The sequence below is a fragment of the Fistularia commersonii genome, chromosome 8 (assembly GCF_037954325.1).
Source record: "Fistularia commersonii isolate RoL2024-O1a breed Wild chromosome 8, RoL_Fcom_v1.0, whole genome shotgun sequence".
Lineage (NCBI taxonomy): Eukaryota > Metazoa > Chordata > Actinopteri > Syngnathiformes > Fistulariidae > Fistularia > Fistularia commersonii.
Window position 1 is genome coordinate 9,991,399 of NC_141291.1, and position 19,945 is coordinate 10,011,343.

General features: G+C 46.7%; 2 protein-coding genes across 11 annotated transcripts in view; one reads left to right on the forward strand and one right to left on the reverse strand.

The window, feature by feature from the left end:
- The first annotated feature begins 692 nt into the window (after nucleotides 1–692).
- Nucleotides 693–9,411, forward strand: shha (sonic hedgehog signaling molecule a). Its single transcript, XM_086151066.1, has 3 exons — nucleotides 693–1,409; nucleotides 4,536–4,797; nucleotides 6,553–9,411. Exons 1-3 carry the CDS (start codon nucleotides 1,110–1,112, stop codon nucleotides 7,227–7,229), a joined length of 1,239 nt encoding a protein of 412 aa, XP_086007192.1. The 5' UTR covers nucleotides 693–1,109; the 3' UTR covers nucleotides 7,230–9,411.
- Nucleotides 9,412–10,390: 979 nt separating this feature from the next.
- The window catches only part of rbm33a (RNA binding motif protein 33a), a 34,745-nt gene continuing 25,190 nt past the window's right edge, over nucleotides 10,391–19,945 (reverse strand). For 9 of the 10 annotated variants that reach the window (XM_086151076.1, XM_086151075.1, XM_086151073.1 and 6 more), the window contains 5 exons: nucleotides 18,778–19,539; nucleotides 16,892–17,068; nucleotides 15,914–16,093; nucleotides 15,544–15,632; nucleotides 10,391–15,368 (listed from right to left, as the gene is read on the reverse strand). In XM_086151076.1, coding sequence (XP_086007202.1) covers nucleotides 15,320–15,368; nucleotides 15,544–15,632; nucleotides 15,914–16,093; nucleotides 16,892–17,068; nucleotides 18,778–19,539 — 1,257 coding nt within the window. In that variant the 3' untranslated portion in view covers nucleotides 10,391–15,319. The remainder of the gene's footprint in view (nucleotides 15,369–15,543; nucleotides 15,633–15,913; nucleotides 16,094–16,891; nucleotides 17,069–18,777; nucleotides 19,540–19,945) is intronic. The other variant, XM_086151077.1, reaches the window with a different exon arrangement.

The window sequence follows — 19,945 nt, forward strand, 5'->3', positions numbered from 1 at the left end:
ATGGAAATGAGCCCAAAGCAAAACGCACACATGGTGAAGCCGCGACTGAAACTCGTCCTCTCACCCTGAAATATTTTGGTTCGGAAGAAACAAGAGGGAAACGGTGGTTTCCACCCCTTTGCTCGCCTTGGAAAGTCGCTCCGGTCGCCTTGTTGCTGTTTGGACCCCAAAGGTCCGCCTTTACGCGCACCAATGGCGCACGGCGAGCGCACGGTTTTAAAAAGTTCCGCTCGGACCAAACAGAACCGTGTGTGACTTTTTTTGAAGCGTCCCATGAAGGGAACGGCCGCTAGAACCCGTTTGGGGAACCTCAGTTGGGTGTTTGTGGACGTGTGGTGGGGTTGAGGCGCAACATGTTAGGATTTCATGATGGTAAAATAGACATATTGCGCGTCCACGCAAACCTTGTGCAGCCGTGGGGTGGGGATGGGGGTCCAAAGATGCGCTTTAAGCATCCAAGAACCATCAAGAACCACCATCCCGGTCCATCGCGCCGCGTCTGCCCCCGGAGCCGCGGCACTGCCCGGGCTGCCCGTCTGCGCGCCGGGGACTCTGGAGAACAGGAAGGTGAAGAGAGGAGGAAAGAAAAGAGAGAGAGACGGTTTATAATTGATGTTTTCCCATGGAAGAGCCCCTCCCCGCGACACAGGCTCACCCTCAGGTGGAAGAAATCTTTTAAGGTTTTTGTGGTGGATAACATCAGGAGGGTTTGTCTGGGCGAGCCAATCAAGTCCCTCCCCTGCTATAGATCGGTGATATAATACAAAGCAGTAAAAGCGGTCGCCTCTCACAGGGCGGCTGCAGCTCGACCAGAGAACCCCGTGGCTTCTAATTCCCCTCACTCCTTTCTCGAAAAGCCGTCTCTTCGCTTTTCCTCTCCTCTCCTCTCTTCGCCTCTTTTTTTTTTCCTTTCCTTGTCGCCTTCGATGCGCCCCATTATCGCCGCTTTGCGCGACGCGTTCATTTCCGCACCTGCACCGGCGACGGACGGCGAGGCAGAGGAGGGGCGGCGAGGGCGCAGCAGCGGCGGGCGGACGACCGAGAGGCGGCGACCGGCGTGCGAGGGCTGAAAGGAGAGAGGAAGGAGAAGAGAAAAAAAAAAGAAAGAAATGCTGCTCTGGACCAGAATCGTATTGGTCGGTGTCGTCTGCTTGTCCTTGGCGTCCCCCGGGATGGGATGCGGGCCGGGCAGGGGCTACGGCAGGAGAAGGCACCCGAAGAAACTGACACCTCTCGCGTACAAGCAGTTCATCCCCAACGTGGCAGAGAAAACCCTCGGGGCGAGCGGCAGATACGAGGGCAAGATCACACGGAACTCCGATCGATTTAAAGAGCTGACTCCCAATTATAACACAGACATCATATTCAAGGATGAGGAGAACACCGGGGCCGACAGGCTCATGACTCAGGTAAGGAGACTAGTTTTTTCCTCTCTTCTCCTGAACGCACCATCACTGCGCACTGCACCGACCTCCCCTGTCACACCGATTGCGCACCTTCGGCTGAAGTGTGTTTTACCCGCCGCTGAACTCTTCACACACTTCACTGCAAAGAAGATGCGCTTTTTGCACCGCCAGCTCGGGATTTTTTTTTTCTCTTTTCTTTCGGATGTAGAGGTCCAGCCTGAGACGTGACGTTCGAGCGGACATTCAGGACATTCGGCCTTCATTATTGTGACAGTGCGCGTTAAATATTAATGTGGCCTCTCCTCGTATCTATATTTGTATCCGTGCGGGGCTCGTTGTCTTGCAGACGCACATTCACCCGTCCCCCCCGTGAAGCGCAAACGCGATTCGGAGGCTTTTTTTTTCACGGAAGGCGGAGGTGCTCGAGATGCGCACCGATCCACGCAGCCGGACTCATCCCGGCGCGGCGCAGACGTGTTCCTTCCACGGTGCTGCTGCGATATCACCCCTCTGGCGGTGCGCATCTTTGTGTGTGTGTGTGTGTGTGCGTGCGTGAAAAGACACGACATTTCTTTTGAGCATGGTCAGAACATCAGTTCGTGCACTGAGGGTGGCGGGTTTTTTTTTTGTTTTGTTTTTTTTCTCCATCCTCCATCCTCACAATTTGGATTCACCGTATGGGTGGGGGTGGAGGGGTGCTGTGCACGATGCCGCGTCTCTCCAGCACGGCACCGAGCACGTAGATGCGGATGAATTATTCACGGCGCTCGGGTGATATTGGCTCGGGGATGATGCTGGAGGTGGAGGTGGCTGGTGATGAGGCCAGGCGCACGCCGGAGTCCCTGAACTCCGTGCCTCCCACCAGAGCTTGCGATGAAATATTCACGGTGCGTGCGGTCTCGGCATCCCCCCACCCACTCCCACCCTCACCTCCACCTACCACCCACCCCCCATCCGTGATACACCTACGGGTTCCTGAGCTCGAAGCTCGGGGATCCAGAGGTCGAGTGGTGAAGTAGGGCGCAGTTGGACAGGGCTGGGGGGGGGATTCCAAAGCACCGGAAGTAGAACTCCGCCGCACGAACACACGCGTCTGGCATCCATGTCAGATGGTTTTGTCCAATCAGATACCGCGTTGCTGATAGATTAAAAAATGGGAGCCAGCGGTTGGAGCTTCTCTCGGCACAGCTCTCGCCCCGAGACCCAATCTGAACTTATGACCTTTGATCGGAGACGAAAACAGGTAACTTGATCAAGACGTGTGTGTGTGTGTGTGTGTGTGTGTGTGTGTGTGTGTGTGTGTGTGTGTGTGTGTTTGAGCGTGCGAACCACCGGGGGCAACGGCGTCATCACATGAGAATTAAACGCCGTGCCAAACGGATCCCGCGCCGCGCGGTGACTTTTACGCACGAACCCAACGGGCTATTACGCACAGGGTTTTTTGGCACGGACATGCTCGCCGACTCGGTAAATATCACCTACTTTTGGTTGTTTGGTTTTTTTTACCTCGTCGGGTTAAACACGTGACCAAAACAGTCTCCGACGCCCAGTGCCTACGCCAATCCGCCGTCCCTTCCCGGCAAGGTGAAGCCCAAAAGTTGCCACCAAGAGCAGGGTTTCACACTGAGATCTTCTCTGGGGAAAAGGACCGGCAATGTAGATCTCCGGGGCGCCATCCAACCTTCTAATTTCCCCGCACGGTTTCCTTTCTTAAAACCGTGAACGTGAGGAGGTTTGATGGAAGCAGCATTCAATATTAATCACGTGACGACGTGAAGGTTCACCTTGGGAGCAGCAACCTGCACCGGATTCTCACTGAGAGAAGAGAGAGAGAGAGAGAGAGAGAGAGTGGTGTGTGTGTGTTTTTTTTTTTCTTCTTAGCAGTTGTAGCTCCCTGCCCCTCTCTCCCCCCAAAAAAGCGGAAAGAGAAGAGCTGCCGGCTTGTTTGCACTGACAGGTAGCTGATAAGTGTTTCCTTTAACCAAATCATTTGTGCGGAGATTAAGAGGGGAGGCTGTTGGACAACTCTCCCCCGCAGCACCGGGCGGCTGTGCGGGACGCCCCGCGGGGCTTCAAACCCCGAGGGGATTCACGGCGGCTGAGCACCATCGGACTTGATCTGCGGCACACGACCTGATGAATTAATAAATAAGTGAAGCTTCACGGCTCTTGACTCCGACAGTCTCTCTCACAATGTGGGATTTCGCTTTTTTTCTAATTTAGATGGAAAGGAGTGTGTGTGTGTGTGTGTGTGTGTGTGTGTGTGTGTGTGTGTGTGTGTGTGTGTTTGGGGGGTTGTTTCTCATTCATCACATTCTACAAGTGTGATATCCTCATAAATCAGCCTTTTTTCCTTCTCTCTTGGGAACGGTGGCTTTTGCGTCTGTGTGAACATTTTTGCTGCAGGAATCATAGACACACACACACACACCCACACACACACACACAGAGGTTTCTCTGTGCGCCCGTTCCATCCGTGGATATTTCACAAGTCTGTCAAGAGAGCGGCCAAAAACCTTTTCGACTTAAGGAGGCACGTCACGTCCCCCCAACCCCCTCCTCCTCCTCCTCCACTTCGCAGGGGGAAGAATAATGAAAGTTTCCCTCGGCGGTTGAGTGAAAAGACTCTTTGTGATGTTTTATTTGACATATCGGTTTGAGAGTAGTTGTCCTTGGAGAAGCCAAAGCATCTTCATTGAGGCGGGGTGGAGGTGGGGAGGGGAGGGGGCAGCGGACGGACGGACAGACGAGCGGATGGACGGGGAGGCTCCAGCTGCTCTCCATCTTCATATCATCTGCATATCAATTATTTATTGAAAGAAAACAGACAAGTGGCTAACAAACAAAGGGGTCTCTCATCACCAGCTCTAATAGGGGGGGATTTATGTCGACTAAATTCATAATGCGCGCATGTTGGGTTTGATACCGCGGTTTTTTTGTTTTGTTTTGTTTTTTTTTGGGGGGGGGGGGTGCCAGACCCGGATGTTGTAGACCAGTGAAGCGAACGCAGAGCCTTATCAATATTTCACCAGCGGCTTTCTTATCCGAGATGCGCACATAAGATCCAGGAGGCTCCCGGATCCCACTGACGGCTTCTTCTCTCTCTTCCCTCCTCCTCTCCCTCCTCAGAGGTGTAAAGACAAGCTGAACTCGCTGGCCATTTCGGTGATGAACCAGTGGCCCGGGGTGAAGCTGCGGGTCACGGAGGGCTGGGACGAGGACGGACACCACTTCGAAGAGTCCCTCCACTACGAGGGCCGCGCCGTGGACATCACCACCTCCGACCGGGACAAGAGCAAGTACGGCACCCTGTCCAGGCTGGCGGTGGAGGCGGGCTTCGACTGGGTTTACTACGAATCCAAAGCCCACATCCACTGCTCGGTGAAAGCAGGTACGCAGGGTAACCGTGACATGCGCACTGCGCCGGTCCGCCGGGCCAGGTGCGCAGAGCAGGTGCAGCTTGCAGCAGCGGCGGCGCTTTATCTTGCAGAAGGAGGGGGGGGGGGGGGGGTATCAGCCGTGAGGAGGGGAAAGGTAAACCAGGTTATGTGCCTAAAAATAGGGAGATGGCTGTGCTTATCTTGCGAGGTGTGAGGAATTCAGGGATCAAACCTGGGAGAGCAGACAAAAAAATCACACCGTGTGGGGAAACCGAAGTGGAAAGTTCACGGAATGGAGGTGAAAACGCCACATCGATCAAATAAAGCTACGAATGATCAAATAAATAAATGGTATTAAATGATAAAAAGCACTTCCGGTCGCGTTCCAGAAGCCTTCCCCGCGAGGAGGATTATTTCTTGATCTTACATCGCCCCACTCTGTTTCCTGGTGGGAACCGCGGCCGTCGCTTAACATTATAAAACATTTATTATCATCATTATCTCGTTTTTCAAAAGCGGGATAATACATTTTGTTTATTAGTACTTTTATTTTGGTAGATGACAAATCCATCTACCTACCACCTCTCACGGATTTGACGTCTATATCGCCCCCGTCCCCCCCAATTTCAAGCCTTTATGTGCGTGTTCCTGCAGCAGCAACACCTCCGATGGCCTTCGCGGAGCTCCAGGGGAGGGTTTAGAAGACTCATTGATAACCCCCGCCACCCCCCACCCCCTCCGGCCTCTCTTCTTCGTTTATTGATAAATCCCTTATTAATCATTCAGCACACACTCCGTGAGATCACAGTGTGGGCCAGGCCGGCGTGTCATTTAGGGGTCATGCGACTTTACCAAAAGGATTTGGGGCTGGAACAATGTTGAATTGGCCGGGGTAAATCTGGTTTGCAGTTGTCACCTTATTTCATGCTCGGGAATCTTAAAAGAAGATTAAAAGCCCCCCAAATTCTGAGCAAGGACCCCCCCCTCCACCCCTCCACCCCTGTGTGCAGGATAGCCGCGATCCTAGAGACTGGTATGTGAAGAGCTCCACCAAGTCCAAAATTATTGTCATCCAGACTGACAACAAAGCAGGGAGAGGTGCTGGAAGGAAGGAGGAGGGGAAAAAGGACATTGATGTTGCACAACAGAAAGCATTTAAGAGCCCGGGGCCTCATTTAAATTCAAATCTACAACTCGAGAGGCTTGGAAAAGTGGCTCCGCAGGGTAAATAGTAGTTGTGAGTCGCCTATTTGTGTGAATTGTCACATAGAGGTTTCTGCACCTGAGTAAATATAAGAGGAGTAGCTGGGAAAGGCGTAAGTGTTCTTTACCGAGAGGAGCTCGATCCACAGGCCGATTTAGAATAACAATGCCAGCTCTTTATTGGTTTCTTTTCTTTTCTTTTCTTCTTTTTTTTTAATTAAGAATAGACGAGCAGAGCCTTTCAGGTTTTCGCGTCTCAGACGACGAGCCAATACGCGTCTGGCACGGAGGAGCGTCGTTATGCAAAATGCATACGAAGCCACCAAGACGGGATGGAGGGAAAACAGAGGAAGGGGGAGAAAGAAAGAGAAATTGGTTTAGTGGATTTTGAATAGATGTGAACTCCACTGTCACGGAGGACTGGGTCTGAAAGTTGAACACTGCTATTAAAGAGATTTTTGCAAATTGGCCCCTTCAAAAAAAACAAAAAAAAAAAACAAACAAAAAAAAAAAACAACAAAAAACACATCAACAACAACCGAAATTGTCCTTTGTTTGTGCAGAAAACTCGGTTGCGGCCAAATCCGGCGGATGCTTCCCGGGATCCTCCACGGTCACGCTGCGCAACGGAAGCGCCAAGGCGGTCCGGGACCTGCGGCCCGGCGACCAGGTCCTGGCGGCGGACGGCGGCGGGAACCTGGTTTACACGGACTTCATCATGTTCATCGACCGGGATTCCACGACGCGGCGGCTCTTCTACGTGATCGAAACCCACTCGGGGCAGAAGATCGCCCTCACCGCGGCGCACCTCCTCTTCGTCCGCGGCAACTCCACGGACGCGCCGCGGGCGGCGGTGTTCGCCAGTCAGGTGCGGCCGGGCCAGGCCGTGTTCGTGCCGGACGTGCGGCGTGGGCGGCTACAACTCGTGACCGTGACACGGATTTACACGCAGGAACACGAGGGCTCCTTCGCGCCGGTGACCGTCCATGGCACCATCGTCGTGGACCGGGTGCTGGCGTCCTGTTACGCGGTGATCCAAGACCACGACCTGGCGCACTGGGTGCTGGCGCCAGTCAGGATGGCGCACTGGCTCTCCGCGTGGTTCCTCGGGTCCACGTCACGAATGGGTTCGCAGGAGGACGGCGTGCACTGGTACTCCAACATCCTCTACCAGCTAGGAACATGGCTCTTGGACAGTCACTCCATCCACCCGCTCGGGATGTCGGTCATCTCGAGCTGAAACCTCCACGGGAGCAGACTTGAGACTTGAATGCAGGACGAACGAAACATTCAGTAGATTTAAAAAAAAAGAAGAAAAAAAAAAGTAAATAAAAAATGATAATAATAATAATAATAATAATAAAATAATAATAATAATAAAAAACGAACGAACAAACACGACAAAGGCCCCAGCGGAGTTGGGATATTTATTTCAGTGACTTTTCCATGATGTGTCCCCTTTCAAAGAATGAACGGAGCCTTAAAAAAGAAAAAAACAGAAAAAAAACAAGAAAAGAAAAAAAGGTTTCTCTTTGAATAATTTATTCTCACATGAACTGGCTGCTGTCACAGAAATGGATTCTGGAAAAACAACAACAACAACAAAATGGTTGCGAGCGGCGAATTGTGCATAATCTATTTTTGTATATCTCAAATACAAACGACGACACCAACAACAACAACAAAAAAGAGTTGGAAAAAAAGAGGAAAAACTAAAAATGCAAAAAAAAAAAAAAAAAGAAAAAAAGGAAAGTGCAAAGAGAAAAGAAGACCACGTAGAAAGGAGCTAACTGACAGGCTGTAATGTTCATATGTGCATAAAATATGTGCAACTGACTGTTATATTTTGGGGAGAACAAACTTCGCGGGGTTCCATAAATTATATTTTTATACACAGAATTGTAAATTAGATTTTGACAGATCGCTACCGAATCACATTTCGTTATTTGAAATAGTGTAAGATATGAGAATATATTTTAATTTAAATACAGTAGTTGGGAAAGTATTGGAAAAAAAATCTTGTACTGCTTGGTTTTATTAAGAATTTTATTATTTTGGTAACTGTTCGTTTACGTTGTCGGAGAGGGACAGATATTCTGCCTCATGTCTGCATTCTCTGCTTTTTTAAAATTTTTATTTGTGTTCCTTTTCTCTCCTGTTTTCTTCTGAGAAAAATATTAAATGCAGATTCTGACAATTCAGTAACAGTTTAAAAGTAGTACCGAGACAGTTTCGTTAAATAAATTAATAAGTAACTCATGTAAATGTACTAAAATGTATTTTTCTTTTCATATTTTGTAATAGGGAAATAGTTTTATAGAAATGACCTGCGGCAGATGCACAGTTTGGATAGTCTATATAGCCAGACCCTACCAGTTAACTTTCATAACAGCGCGATGTGTCAAAACAAATGTCTAGAGTTTATTATTTATATGTTTATTACAAAATGAGATAAAGAAAATCTTCAAACTTGCATTTGTTACATGTCTTTGTCTGCACGGGTTCCGCAGGAGACACGGGAGGGACCGTTCGCACGACATCACGTGACACTTTACGACAGAACCGTCCCGATTTACGGCAGCAACCGTATCGAAGCGCCGAACCCTCTTTGTGATGGGGATTCTGGGAGAACTTTCACCCTGCTTTCAGAAAAAAAAAGAGAAAAAAATATTGCGCTTTGAAAGAAAACCTTTTGCATGCTTGCGAAATGTTGAGAGCTCTTGTCAAATTTAACGAAGTTTGCCCTCCGCAAATAACTTCTATCTTGCAGACAAATTAAACAGAAGTGTGTTTGTTGGCCCTGAATCCGCTTCTCACTGTCTGCCGGTTGGTTTCGCGTTGCTTCATCATTTTGACTCGAAGAAATGGATTTAATGGGAGTCATTTTTTTTCTTTTTTGTTTCTTAAATCACTACAAACTGCCGTAATCCTGACATTTCCCGCCGGAGTCGATGCTGAGGTTGCGCCGCTGAATGTCTTGTCTTGTGCAAGTGCGACACCCTGTGGCCCCCACCATGTACTGCAACGCGGCTGTTGAACGCTCTGCTTAAAGATGTGATAAAAAAATGTTTTAAGGCAGTCTGAATGTACGAGCCATCATCACTAAACTCTTGAAATTCTCATAAATGAAGGAGTCAACGACAGCTTTGCACCTAATTTTGATCTTACACAATATCCTGATTGAACAAGGTTCATTCTATTAACTAATGTTATGCACGTCCAATGCCCCAAAGCGGTTGAGTTTCATCAGTTTCTGGACACTGTTGCAACATGGACAGGAATTCCATTTCCTTCTCCTAGGTTGGCCCACATTGTGTTTTGTTGTTGATATTGTGAGGTGGAAACTTGGGGAGGGACAAAGTGGCCCATCTCTGCCGGTACGGTGACCTTGGGTCCCTGAGAGATACAAAGGCGTTTGTGCCAGGCAGCATTCCTCAGAGCAGGTAAACAGAGCCTCCTCTAATCCCTCTGGGGGCCCTCCGTCTGCTGGAGCTCAACAACGGCTTTTACAAATGTTGACATTTGCAAACACGAACAGTCTGGCATTCTGGAAAACAAAACTCCCCGTTTCTAAGAGATCTGCAAATGGCAGTGCTCCTCCTTTCCAGACATTTGCTCCTCTGTGGCTCAAGACTTTTTTTTTTCTTTTTGGTAAGTTGGAGCCAAAGGAGAAAAAAAACATGTTGCTGTTTTTGCAGAAACTGAGCTGAACCATTTCACAAAAGTCTGTATGATCTTTGCAGAAATACTGCGCTTTATAAACTGACAGATGGAGAAGATATAAGAAGACTTAACATGTTCCTTAAACTTTGCATATGAGGATTAAACTTGTGTTGCTGCCTGAAGTAAAAGTATTACCATCAAAATCCTTTAAAATCATTCAACTCGAGTCCTCCGATTCACAGTGGTGAAGAGAACAATGTGTGTGTCTGTGATGTGCTGGTGGAAAACGTCTTCTACTGTTACACCAACACACACATTTAAGTCACCATTATTTGTCAAGTAAGAGTTCTAGCACCTAATCTAATGTGAAAGCACCATGAAATAAAAAAGAAAATTTCCGCAAGTAATATTAACATATTGCCAAACACTTGACTTTCAAATCATCCCTTCATTTCAGTGGGTTATAATCTGGAACTTGTTTCTTTGTTTATTCATAGATATATAATACATTTACATCATTGAGTTTCTATTTTTAATTTACTAAGCGGACAAAACCACAAAAAAGGAAACTTGATAAAATCAATACTTGAAGATTGAAAACTCATCTTAATGAATCTCAGTTTGATCAACGTTCAACCAGCAGAGATTGAAGTAATAGCTCATCCGATGGTTCTTAAAATCTAGTAAGATAAAGATCACAGTTGAAACAAAACGGAAAAAAAAAAACATAAATGCAACTTTACATATCACAAAAGTTTATTTTTTTCAGTTTCTGGAATAAAATTTAACAACTGCTCATACAAAAATATAATCTTTACTCAAAAATAAATTCAAAAAATGCACAGTTTACAACATTGAAAAGAAGCGACTTGTTGAAGTGTCCGACACAAAGTTCAGGTTCTTCCATCAAAGTGTGAAAACACGCGGCGCGACGATTTCGCCAACACTTTTCAAAAGTCAAGAGTTTCAGAGTTTTCATCAACGTCAGTCAAATGGCACATCGTACTGTTCCAGAAAAGGAAACCGCTGGGGTGTTTCTCTCTCTCTCTTTCTTTCTCTCTCTCGCTCTTTCTCTCTCTCTCTCTCTCTCTCTCTCTCTCTTTTTCCAAAATCCAACCAAACAATGAAATGCCAAGAAGTAGGGATGACCTTTGGTGGACTGAGAGCCATAAAGCAGCTTTAGAGTTACGTGTCTGCTCTGTGAACCCGGCTGTCGTCACAGAGATGGAAACCTCCATCCACCGGGTTAACAAACAATGGTAATCCAGGAGGGCCACCCTGCTCGATACAGAAGTCTTACGTTCACTCAACAATGGCGGCGCCAAGGAAAAGAGAGCAACTGTCAAATACATATACATGTTAAAAAAAAAAAAGGGACAGAGGGGGAGAAGCAGCGAGAGGGAGAAACGAACAGTCGGAGGCCGGAAAGCCTTTCTGTGAGAGAAGAAATGAAAGTGAGATCTTGGTTTGGAGGTCCAAGGCTGCGCGGCTGAAATGGACAGGGTTAGTAGAAACAGGTAAAGTGACAGAGCATCCCGCCATTTTCAAGACACCCTGCGGGAGAGTTCAAATCACAGATTAACGTCATTGCCAGAGGACTGTCCGCGGCCACGGTTCTATCGGGTGTGTTTTGGTAAGAAAGATCTCGGCGGTGCCGTTTAAACAAACCTCTCCGAGGGGGGAAACCCCTCCTCTAAACTACTTCCTCAAAGAGATTAAACCAAGAGCAGGTTGTTTGAGACAAGAATCCAGTTTCAGGCAGGCCAGGATCTTTCCGCACAAGACAAAAAAAACAAAAAAAAACAAAACACACCGTCACAACCTGCTGCACTGTCCTCCATGTGATCATCCAGATGAACAACTTAAAAAAAATGAATTATGAATTAAAAGTGCCAGATTCTTTGGAGGCATATAGGAACATGTAATATTATGTAACTCTAAATGAATTGCTACTGCATTTTGGGGGATGAAGTACCGAAAAGTTAAGCGAAATCAACTTCACTTTTTCAAAAACTTAAATCAGAAACCAAGAAATTATGCTTCTATGTCTGTCAATCATTTTGACGACGGCCAAGTGTGGAAATTCAGGGCGATTTAAACCAATTACATCGGCGGTGAAATCCGTTTGAGTGCATTTATAATACACCGTTATTGATTGTGAACCTTGATGCATCAAGGAAAACCGATTGTGACCTCACATTAGTACGACGAAGGGATCGTTAAGCAGAATGACAGATCAATGTGACGGATAATTGACTAAGGTTTCAGCGCTGCTAAAGATTTGGAAAATATCTCAAGTTGTAAAGTAGGTAGGAGCTATGCTAGCTCATCGGTGCAGCCCGATGAAGAGGAGCAAACATTTAAATACATTTAAACAGCCTGCACTGCTGCAGAGGACGTGACCTAGAGCGGGGGAAAAAAACAAAGTGAAATGATTATTGGGGACAAAGTCTGCGAGCCATTAGCACTCCTCACCCTGTAGCCGACCTGATGGAAAAGAGGTATGTTAACTTGAAGAAAAGCCTCCAAACCCAATGCCAGTATAGCTTCTGTTAAACCAGACATCCATAGCTATGAACACAATCACACACTTGGCACAAACCTTAGCTTATCAAAGTAATCTCTTTTAAAGTGCTTCGTGAAACTTTGAGGTAAGATGGTCTATTACAGTGGGTTAATGATTGATTTAAGAAAAGCCTTAAAAGGCTCAAGAAACATCTTAACACAAGATACTATTAGATTCAATATGAATCTGTTGTGGGATTAAAAGACTACGTGTCTTAAAATGGCAACAATATGACTGGCATTGGCAGTACGATCTCAAATCCACAGGATTAAATATCAGAACATCCAGGATATTATGTATAAGTATAAATATATGTACACTTTGTTAAAGGACAAAATCCTCCACATCTAGTCAACTCAAAATAAAAGGAATAAAACCAAGGAGTCAGCTTAGAACATCTATACACAATACAAAAGAAGACATTGACATTTTCATACCTTGGTTGTCGTGTCTTTTTTGACCATGAGCTTATCCTGCATGTGAACCTGATTTTAAAGTTTTTTGAACTTACTTTTAGTTTAGTTAGTTTAATGGCTACTTTAATGGAAACACCACTCTTTTTTTCATTTCTTTTTTTTTTTTTTTTTTAACACAAGCAAGCCATGAGGCCAATCAGTGCTCATTATCAATGTCTACAATCTGTGATGTCATTCAGGTGCACAGCCAGGAATTTTTTTTCTGGTGGCGGTAATGCAAAAGTGTGTGTGTGTGGGGGTCTAAATCTTTAGAACACCCAGAAAAAAAAAAAAACCTTAGAAGAATTTAGGGTGCTGCGAAGTTCACATTATTATTTTCACCTCTTGTAATGCCCTGAGCCGTACAGAGCTGTACATTAGTATAACATCACTGTTAAATATTTGTGAGAAAGCATGGAGAAATCGACCTTGTAAAAGGTGGAACCCAATGTATTAAATGCCGGAATTCTGCGGCACCCACCTCAACCTATGCGAGGCACTATTTCCTGCCGTGTAGGCACTCATTGAAGCGTTGTGGTTTTACCCAGGAGATAATGGGTGAGTGTCTTATGTGTAATAGATGTAACCAAGGCAAGTACTCGGGATTTGGTAAATTACAAGCAAAATAAATAAATAAAAAGGTGGCTCAAACAATAAAGATACTTCATGTTACACGCACACCAGACACACGGACGTCACAAACAACCACACATCTTTGGGCTAAAGTTTCACCGGCTTCACATACCTGCTTTTTCACGGTATATTGGCCATGTTTTATTTTCTTCTCCCTCGCGACTCTCTCTTTTTCAAATATCTCGTAAACAGAAATGCTGTCCAGTCACTTGTCGTTCTGGCTCTACACAAAAACACTTGTAAATTCGAATGATGTCCGGACACCTTACCATAGCCTTACATAAAAAAAAATGTTTTTAACGGTTACAACATATGATTGTGATTACTCGAAAACACTCTGACAGGGTCAATAGTGATAGAAAGCTATGGTCTACTTATGTACACAATGACTATGGAGATAATGGTTGCTCCCTCACCTTCCTATGACAAATTGGCACAGATTATGTACTTCTGAGATTGGCTCTTACAAACTACAGGTGTTTTGATGAAAACAAATAAATAGTTGCCTTCTGGAACTCTAAACCCGGGAGGCGGCGAATGCAATGTCATTGGTCAAAACACGAAACTGGAATAAGAGATAAAGTCAACGAGCCCGACAGGAACGGAGCACTTTGAGAGTTCTGGGTTTTCACATGCCCCACAGGGACAGGTGCTCAGAGGACACCAGATATGGGTCAGGTGTCTGTAGCTTTCTCTCAATGTGAGTGAGTGACGTTTAGAGCCCAGATGTTTGCAGCCAAAGTCTATATTACAATGTGATGAATTGACTGTATGAGTTTATTTTACCTTTCTCTTCCGACGAATGATTCTTCCGATTTATACAAATCGGTGTGATGCCACGTCCTTATGCTATTCCAGGTACCAATGCAACTCAGTGACACTAAATTAGAGACTTGTTTTATTGCAGTCTTTGAGCCGTTTTACTAATGTAAGAAAACCGTATGCCTGATGTATACGAGTAAAAATTTGCACCAACGCGGAAGAGACTCTCCGGTTTACCAAAAGATACAAACATTAGAGTTGTAGTAATATAAATTTGACTCTTAATCATAAAAACTCTTTAAAGAATGAAAGGAATCCCCTCAATAACAAAAAGTACACAACCTTAAAGCACACTGGCCACACTAAAAATCAAAATCCATTCATAATTAAAGATACAACTAAAATCTACATCTCACTGCTTTGAATTGCCTTTTTTTCCCCAAAACTCATTCCTGGTATCAGTTAAAAGCCATAGTATCTTTTACGAACAGGCTGTCCATCTCAAACGAACTCAACTAAATGACGGGGGCGATCGAGGGGCAATGATGAACGTGAAGAGACACAGAAAACCTACACAATCCCGGCAACGGCGACCATTCCCCGAGCCGTTGGAGCTCCAGGAAAGCTGCGCCCTGTGGCCAAAGGTTACATCTGTCTGAGCACAGGCCATCTCTGTGCTTGCATGCTTACCCGCCACTAGACTGCGCTATTTACCCAAAAATAGATTTCAAGATTGACTTCTACCTGGACTTAGACCGCGGAGAACCGAAGCTGAAATAGTGATGAAACACCGCCACCTACTGCGATCATCTGCATCTGCCACGGCATCTGAGCCGACAACGAGCCGCAAATTCACAAGGAGCTCTGAGGAGGTGTTTGTTTTGACGTCTTATTGAGAAGGGGAGCAACCATTATCCCGATGTGAGTTCCTTTCAGTGTCCTTCTATAAAGCACAAAACATTCCTCAAAGACTAGGTCAATGTACAATTAACCGTCCACCGTCTCTCCAGTGCCATTTCACAGTGAACCAGGGCAGAGTCTGGTGAGCTCACAGGTGACATCGGTGCCGTCACTGTTCCGAGTGGACAGGGGCCAGGTCGAACAATGCCTCGGTGCGAAAGTAACTGTGATTGACCCCAGATCGTAGAGGAACTATTCGTAGCGCAGGCTGGAACTAAGCACGAGGGACCGTCATGATCAGAGAAGAGAGATGGCCTCTTGTTGCGGTGCTCCCACGCTTTATTGTGATCCTCAGCCGTCAATCAGTGACACGTCAATGTGGGACAAATCGATCATGTGCCTGTGTGGTAATTTTAATAAAAACAAGTTCAACTTCTAGCTCGGGGAGAGAGGATGTTCAGAAATACGAGACGTTTTTTATAAAAGCCACATTCTAAGTCCACAACAGACCATAGAGGTCTTGAACACAACCCAATTACTTAGGCTGAGTAATTGTATGGAGAGCTAATGTTCACCTGTGGAAGCTCAGTTGAAAACTCGCTGCGTGTTGTGGGCTGGAAAATGTGGCGACTGCTTTCCTCTGCTGGGGCATCATTTTGAACATCTGTGATAACACATAAACAATAAAAAAAAAAGACAAATCTGATTTAATTAGACACTCCTTTTACCCAGGAGAGAGCGCGGGTGTTGAAGAGAAACTGATTAATTCATTAGATGGCTCTCCTTGTTACAACAGGGGGCGCTATGAGATCATTCATCGGCACCAGTTAAAGAGAGTAAATGTTCACTTGGCCATCTGAAAATTCAAAAATGACCTGCAGGAAACTCCTGTGGCAAAGACCCCGGTGTGATCTTCCCATTTTTCTTCACCAAACTGTCTCTCACCTCTATTGGACCGATGGATCGGAGTAGATTCTTCAGCTGGGCATCGGTTGTAGACGAGGAGAGACCTTCTATAGACACAGTGCAGCGTTCGCTCTCCGGACCCTTTTGGCTCTGTCTGGTGGCCATCGGGCATCCCCGACCCATGTGACCGCCCCCTCTGCCTCTACCTGGAACCACAACCTATCCCAGAGATAAAAAAAAAAAAACACGGGGGATAATTGAGACAGCCACCAAAAAAAACGAAACGAAAAAAAGAGCATTTCTCTGCCAAGAAGATCGTTCCAATTCTGAATTCAATTGTATGGGTAGATTCTTTGGGGCCGAGGATGACAATTTTAAAAAGAAAACCCTTCTTCCTGTTGCACGCCTCAGACTGTCAGGCCCTTCACGTGATTGACTTATCATATTTCTGCATAGAACATTAAAGTCTGCGTGCCGCGCCACGTCTTCATACGAGCTGGTGAGTGAGAGGTATTTCTCTTGAGCTGCTGCCGAAGAGGAGGAGGGAAAGACCCCGAAAGGGGATGAGGAAGTAGCGGCTGTGTCTATGCGCTGGGGTTGGGTGGGGGAACATAAAGGAAGGGGAGCCATGCAAGCGTTATGGTGGCTGCCTTACTCTGTCAGCATCAGTGAATATGGTAACTGTGACAGCAGCCTGGTGGTGACAGGCGTGCAGAGAGGCTAGGGGACCCTGTGTAGCCCCCTGTGTAACACCGCTTTCAGCTTGTCAATACTTCTGCGCCTGGCATACTGTCCTGTCTTATTACTACTACTGCTCGATTGGTGTGTCTGCTGAATGCCAAGGCGGTGCCGGTGGCACAGACAACTTTCCGCCAAACGTTTCATCCGGTTACATCTCCGAGCGGCCATTGGCTCTCCGGTCCGCGCTGCTACTTACAGCTTTGTCTTTTTCTATAAGTGCAGCGGTTGAGGAGACCCAGCGTGGCGATGAGCATAGAACCCTAATTTGTGACATACCCTGTTTTGCTGTGGGTTGCCCATGCCCCCCCGGCTAGCCTGGGGTGTCGCGCTCAGTCCTTGTTGCTGCTGTCCTGTCATGGTAACCTTCCTTGGGATGCCCTGCTTGAGCGGGGTTGCAGACCAGGAGCTTTGCTGCTGCACTGGGCTGCTTGCGGCCTCAGGCCCCTGTACAGCCTGCAGAGGGTTGATTAAGGACAGCACTACTTTAGAAGCTAGGAAAAAAAATAGAATAACATTGTCTCGGCATGTAAACTGCCGCCAACATTAAGCATTTAGGCAAAGTTTACAGACAGCGGTGAGGAATAAAAGACCGCGGCTGAATCTCTTGTCGTTGTCGGAGGGGTTGAGTGGAATAAAGATCACCCCGACAAGGTGATGGTCTCATTATCAAATAAAGTCACAGCTCAACTCTGTTGACACGCGGGGAGGAATTGAAGGTCGTCTCTTGCCTGACTCTACGGAGAGATGTGACAGATCAATACGGGGGAAGAAAAGAGGCGATATCTCTGACCTGTCCCCTGTTGAGAGTAAATGGATTAATCCCTCCTATAGAAATCGCAGCTCCCGATTGCACCCATCAAATGCTAAGCTGCGATACACTGGAATGACGGCAGCTGGATGTGTACCCCCATCCCCCCTCGGGCCCCCCCTCCTCACCAGCTTTTGTGTCATGTGCTGCTTTGTATTATCCCTGATGAAAATATAGTTTCCCCTTATCTGTTTGCCTAAGCCATACAAATCCAAATCCTCAAAAGTGGCAACTTTCTTACACAGGTATTATGTTGCCTCTCTACCAAGAAAGATTAATTACAAGGGTCTTGGATTGGCGTTCTTTTGTTGCCATGCACCTGAGGGATGGCTTGGTGGGAAGAAGCAACTGAGGGATGACAGAGAAAGAGAGAGAGAAGGGGGGAGCGGAGATAACATTGTCAAGCTCTTGTTGATGACAGCAGAACAATACGGAAGGGAGAACATCTGGGGAATCTTCTCCTTGCCATAGTTATAGGCCTTAGCAATTTCTTTTCATTTCCATCTTTTTCTCCACCTGACATTCCACCCACCCCCCATTCTTTCTCTCTCTCCCTCTTTCTCTCCCGCTCTCCCTCTCTCTCTCTCTCTCTCTCTCTCTCTCTCTCTCTCTGAGATGGGGTACATCAGATAGCTCTGTGCAGGTTTCCATTAATGCACTGACACCCAGTTATCTTCATCTGCAGCCAGCCAGCGATTTTGGCTCTGCAGCCTGATCCTCTGGGATGGAGTCAGAAAGCGGCTTATTTCAAATACAATCACATCTCACCAAAACGTCTCACCACTAGAAAGTGCGAGTGCTTAACATGCATGCCTTTTGTGTTATTTCAATAAAGATTAATGTGTAATTAAGGCCACAGCAGTAACACGTGAGATGTATGACAGCGGTAATTCCTGACTTTGCGGCGCTTGCTGTCATTCTCGTTTTACACTCTCTAAGGCCTCTATCTTTAAAATAATACTCTTCTGCCTTTAAAAGGATGTCAACCTTTAAGAGCAGCAATGGAGTGTCCTCGACGTAACAGATAAATGTCATACAGCTCTCTCTAATGCCTCCAGCCTTTTTGTTCGAAGGGTAAAATGGACATATAAATTGTGGCTTAAATACCAACACCCCAAGCTTAAGAGTGGAAACTCTTAACAGATCAATTTTGCCAAGATGACGCACAGACATCCCCTTGTCATTCCATAGGTTAGGTTATCTTTTTAAAATCGCAAAATAAGAGAGTGAGGGGAGTCAGTGGCCTTTTTAAATGATCCTATTTCAGAACAACGTCATTGCATTTCGAGGAAAATCAGTCATGAATGTCGGCGCGGCCCTTTAGGCTTTCAGCGTAATTAAATCATTGGCTCACCCCTCCTGAAAGTTTGACGACTCTGACTTTTTGCGGCACCTGCTGGCCTTCAGTCCCGAGGTTCTTCGCCCGCTGCATCACAGTTCTTTTTGTCCCGAGTTTGGGCTCTTGCGTCTGGGACTGACCGGGGTGCGCTGCGGGAGCTCCCAGGAAGTTCTTTCCGGGAAGCTGACCCGGCTGGACGGGAGCACCCAGTTTGTCTAGGGTCTGTGGAGTGTTCCTTCTCAGTGGTTGCTGTTGCGGCTGATTTTGCGGCGCCGGCCTCCACTGCTGATCGGGACCCGGCCGGGGAGGCTGCGGTTGATTACTACCTTTAACCATTTGGAGGCGTGCCTTGACGTTAGGGCGTGGTGTTTGGGCCTGAGGGGCACCATTGGGAGGAATGAAATTGCCTTGAGTAGGATTCCTTAGTGATTGATTTTGGGATTGATTTAGCGATTGCTGTGGCCGCTGAGGAAACGGTCTCTGCTGCTGCGACTGGAGTTGCTGCTGTGGCCTTTGTTCCAGTAACGGTTGTTGTGGCAGTTGCTGCACAGGGTGCGCTGCTTGCTGATTTTGTGAGATAGACGGGATTTGTGAAGGCGCTGGGGTTTGCGCAGGACTGCTGGTCTGCGCGTTGATCCTTTCTAGCAGTTCCTTCTTCCGGACACCAGCCTGCATCTGTCGCCTCAATTCCTTCCTCTTCAGGATCTCCTCTCTCAAACGCTTCTGCTCCTCGATCTTTAGACGGTACTGACGCGTCTCTTCGTCCTCGTCGGGGTCCTACGGCAAAAACCACAAGCTATCGCTATTACCAAATGTCTCTGACGCCCGGCTATTAAGAGACGTGCAGTCACAATACAATCCATGCCATATTATTTGTGACCACCCTCAGATGTAATCAGAGTGAAAACCCAAGAGAAAAATGCAAGGGTATTGATCTGTTCTTTCCAATTGAATGAGGCTGCCGTCATTAACAAGCTTAGAATTGGGTTTTTAATAAATAGGAGTCCTTCTCAGCACTCTAATAAGCTTGACTGAGCTAACAATTTCTGGTCCAGTGAATATGGCTGGGGGAAAATGCTCAGTCTACGATACCATTACAGTGGAATTAAGTCTGCACATTTATCTGTAATAATTTGTGCATTATGTCATCAAATTGAATGTTTTGCTATTCCTTTGCTCGTGT

Coding starts and splice junctions, on each gene's coding strand:
- shha (XM_086151066.1), top strand. CDS start 1,110: ATGCTGCTCTGGACCAGAATCGTATTGGTCGGTGTCGTCTGCTTGTCC. Junction 1,410..4,535: donor CCGACAGGCTCATGACTCAG/GTAAGGAGACTA, acceptor CTCCCTCCTCAG/AGGTGTAAAGACAAGCTGAA. Junction 4,798..6,552: donor CCACTGCTCGGTGAAAGCAG/GTACGCAGGGTA, acceptor TTGTTTGTGCAG/AAAACTCGGTTGCGGCCAAA.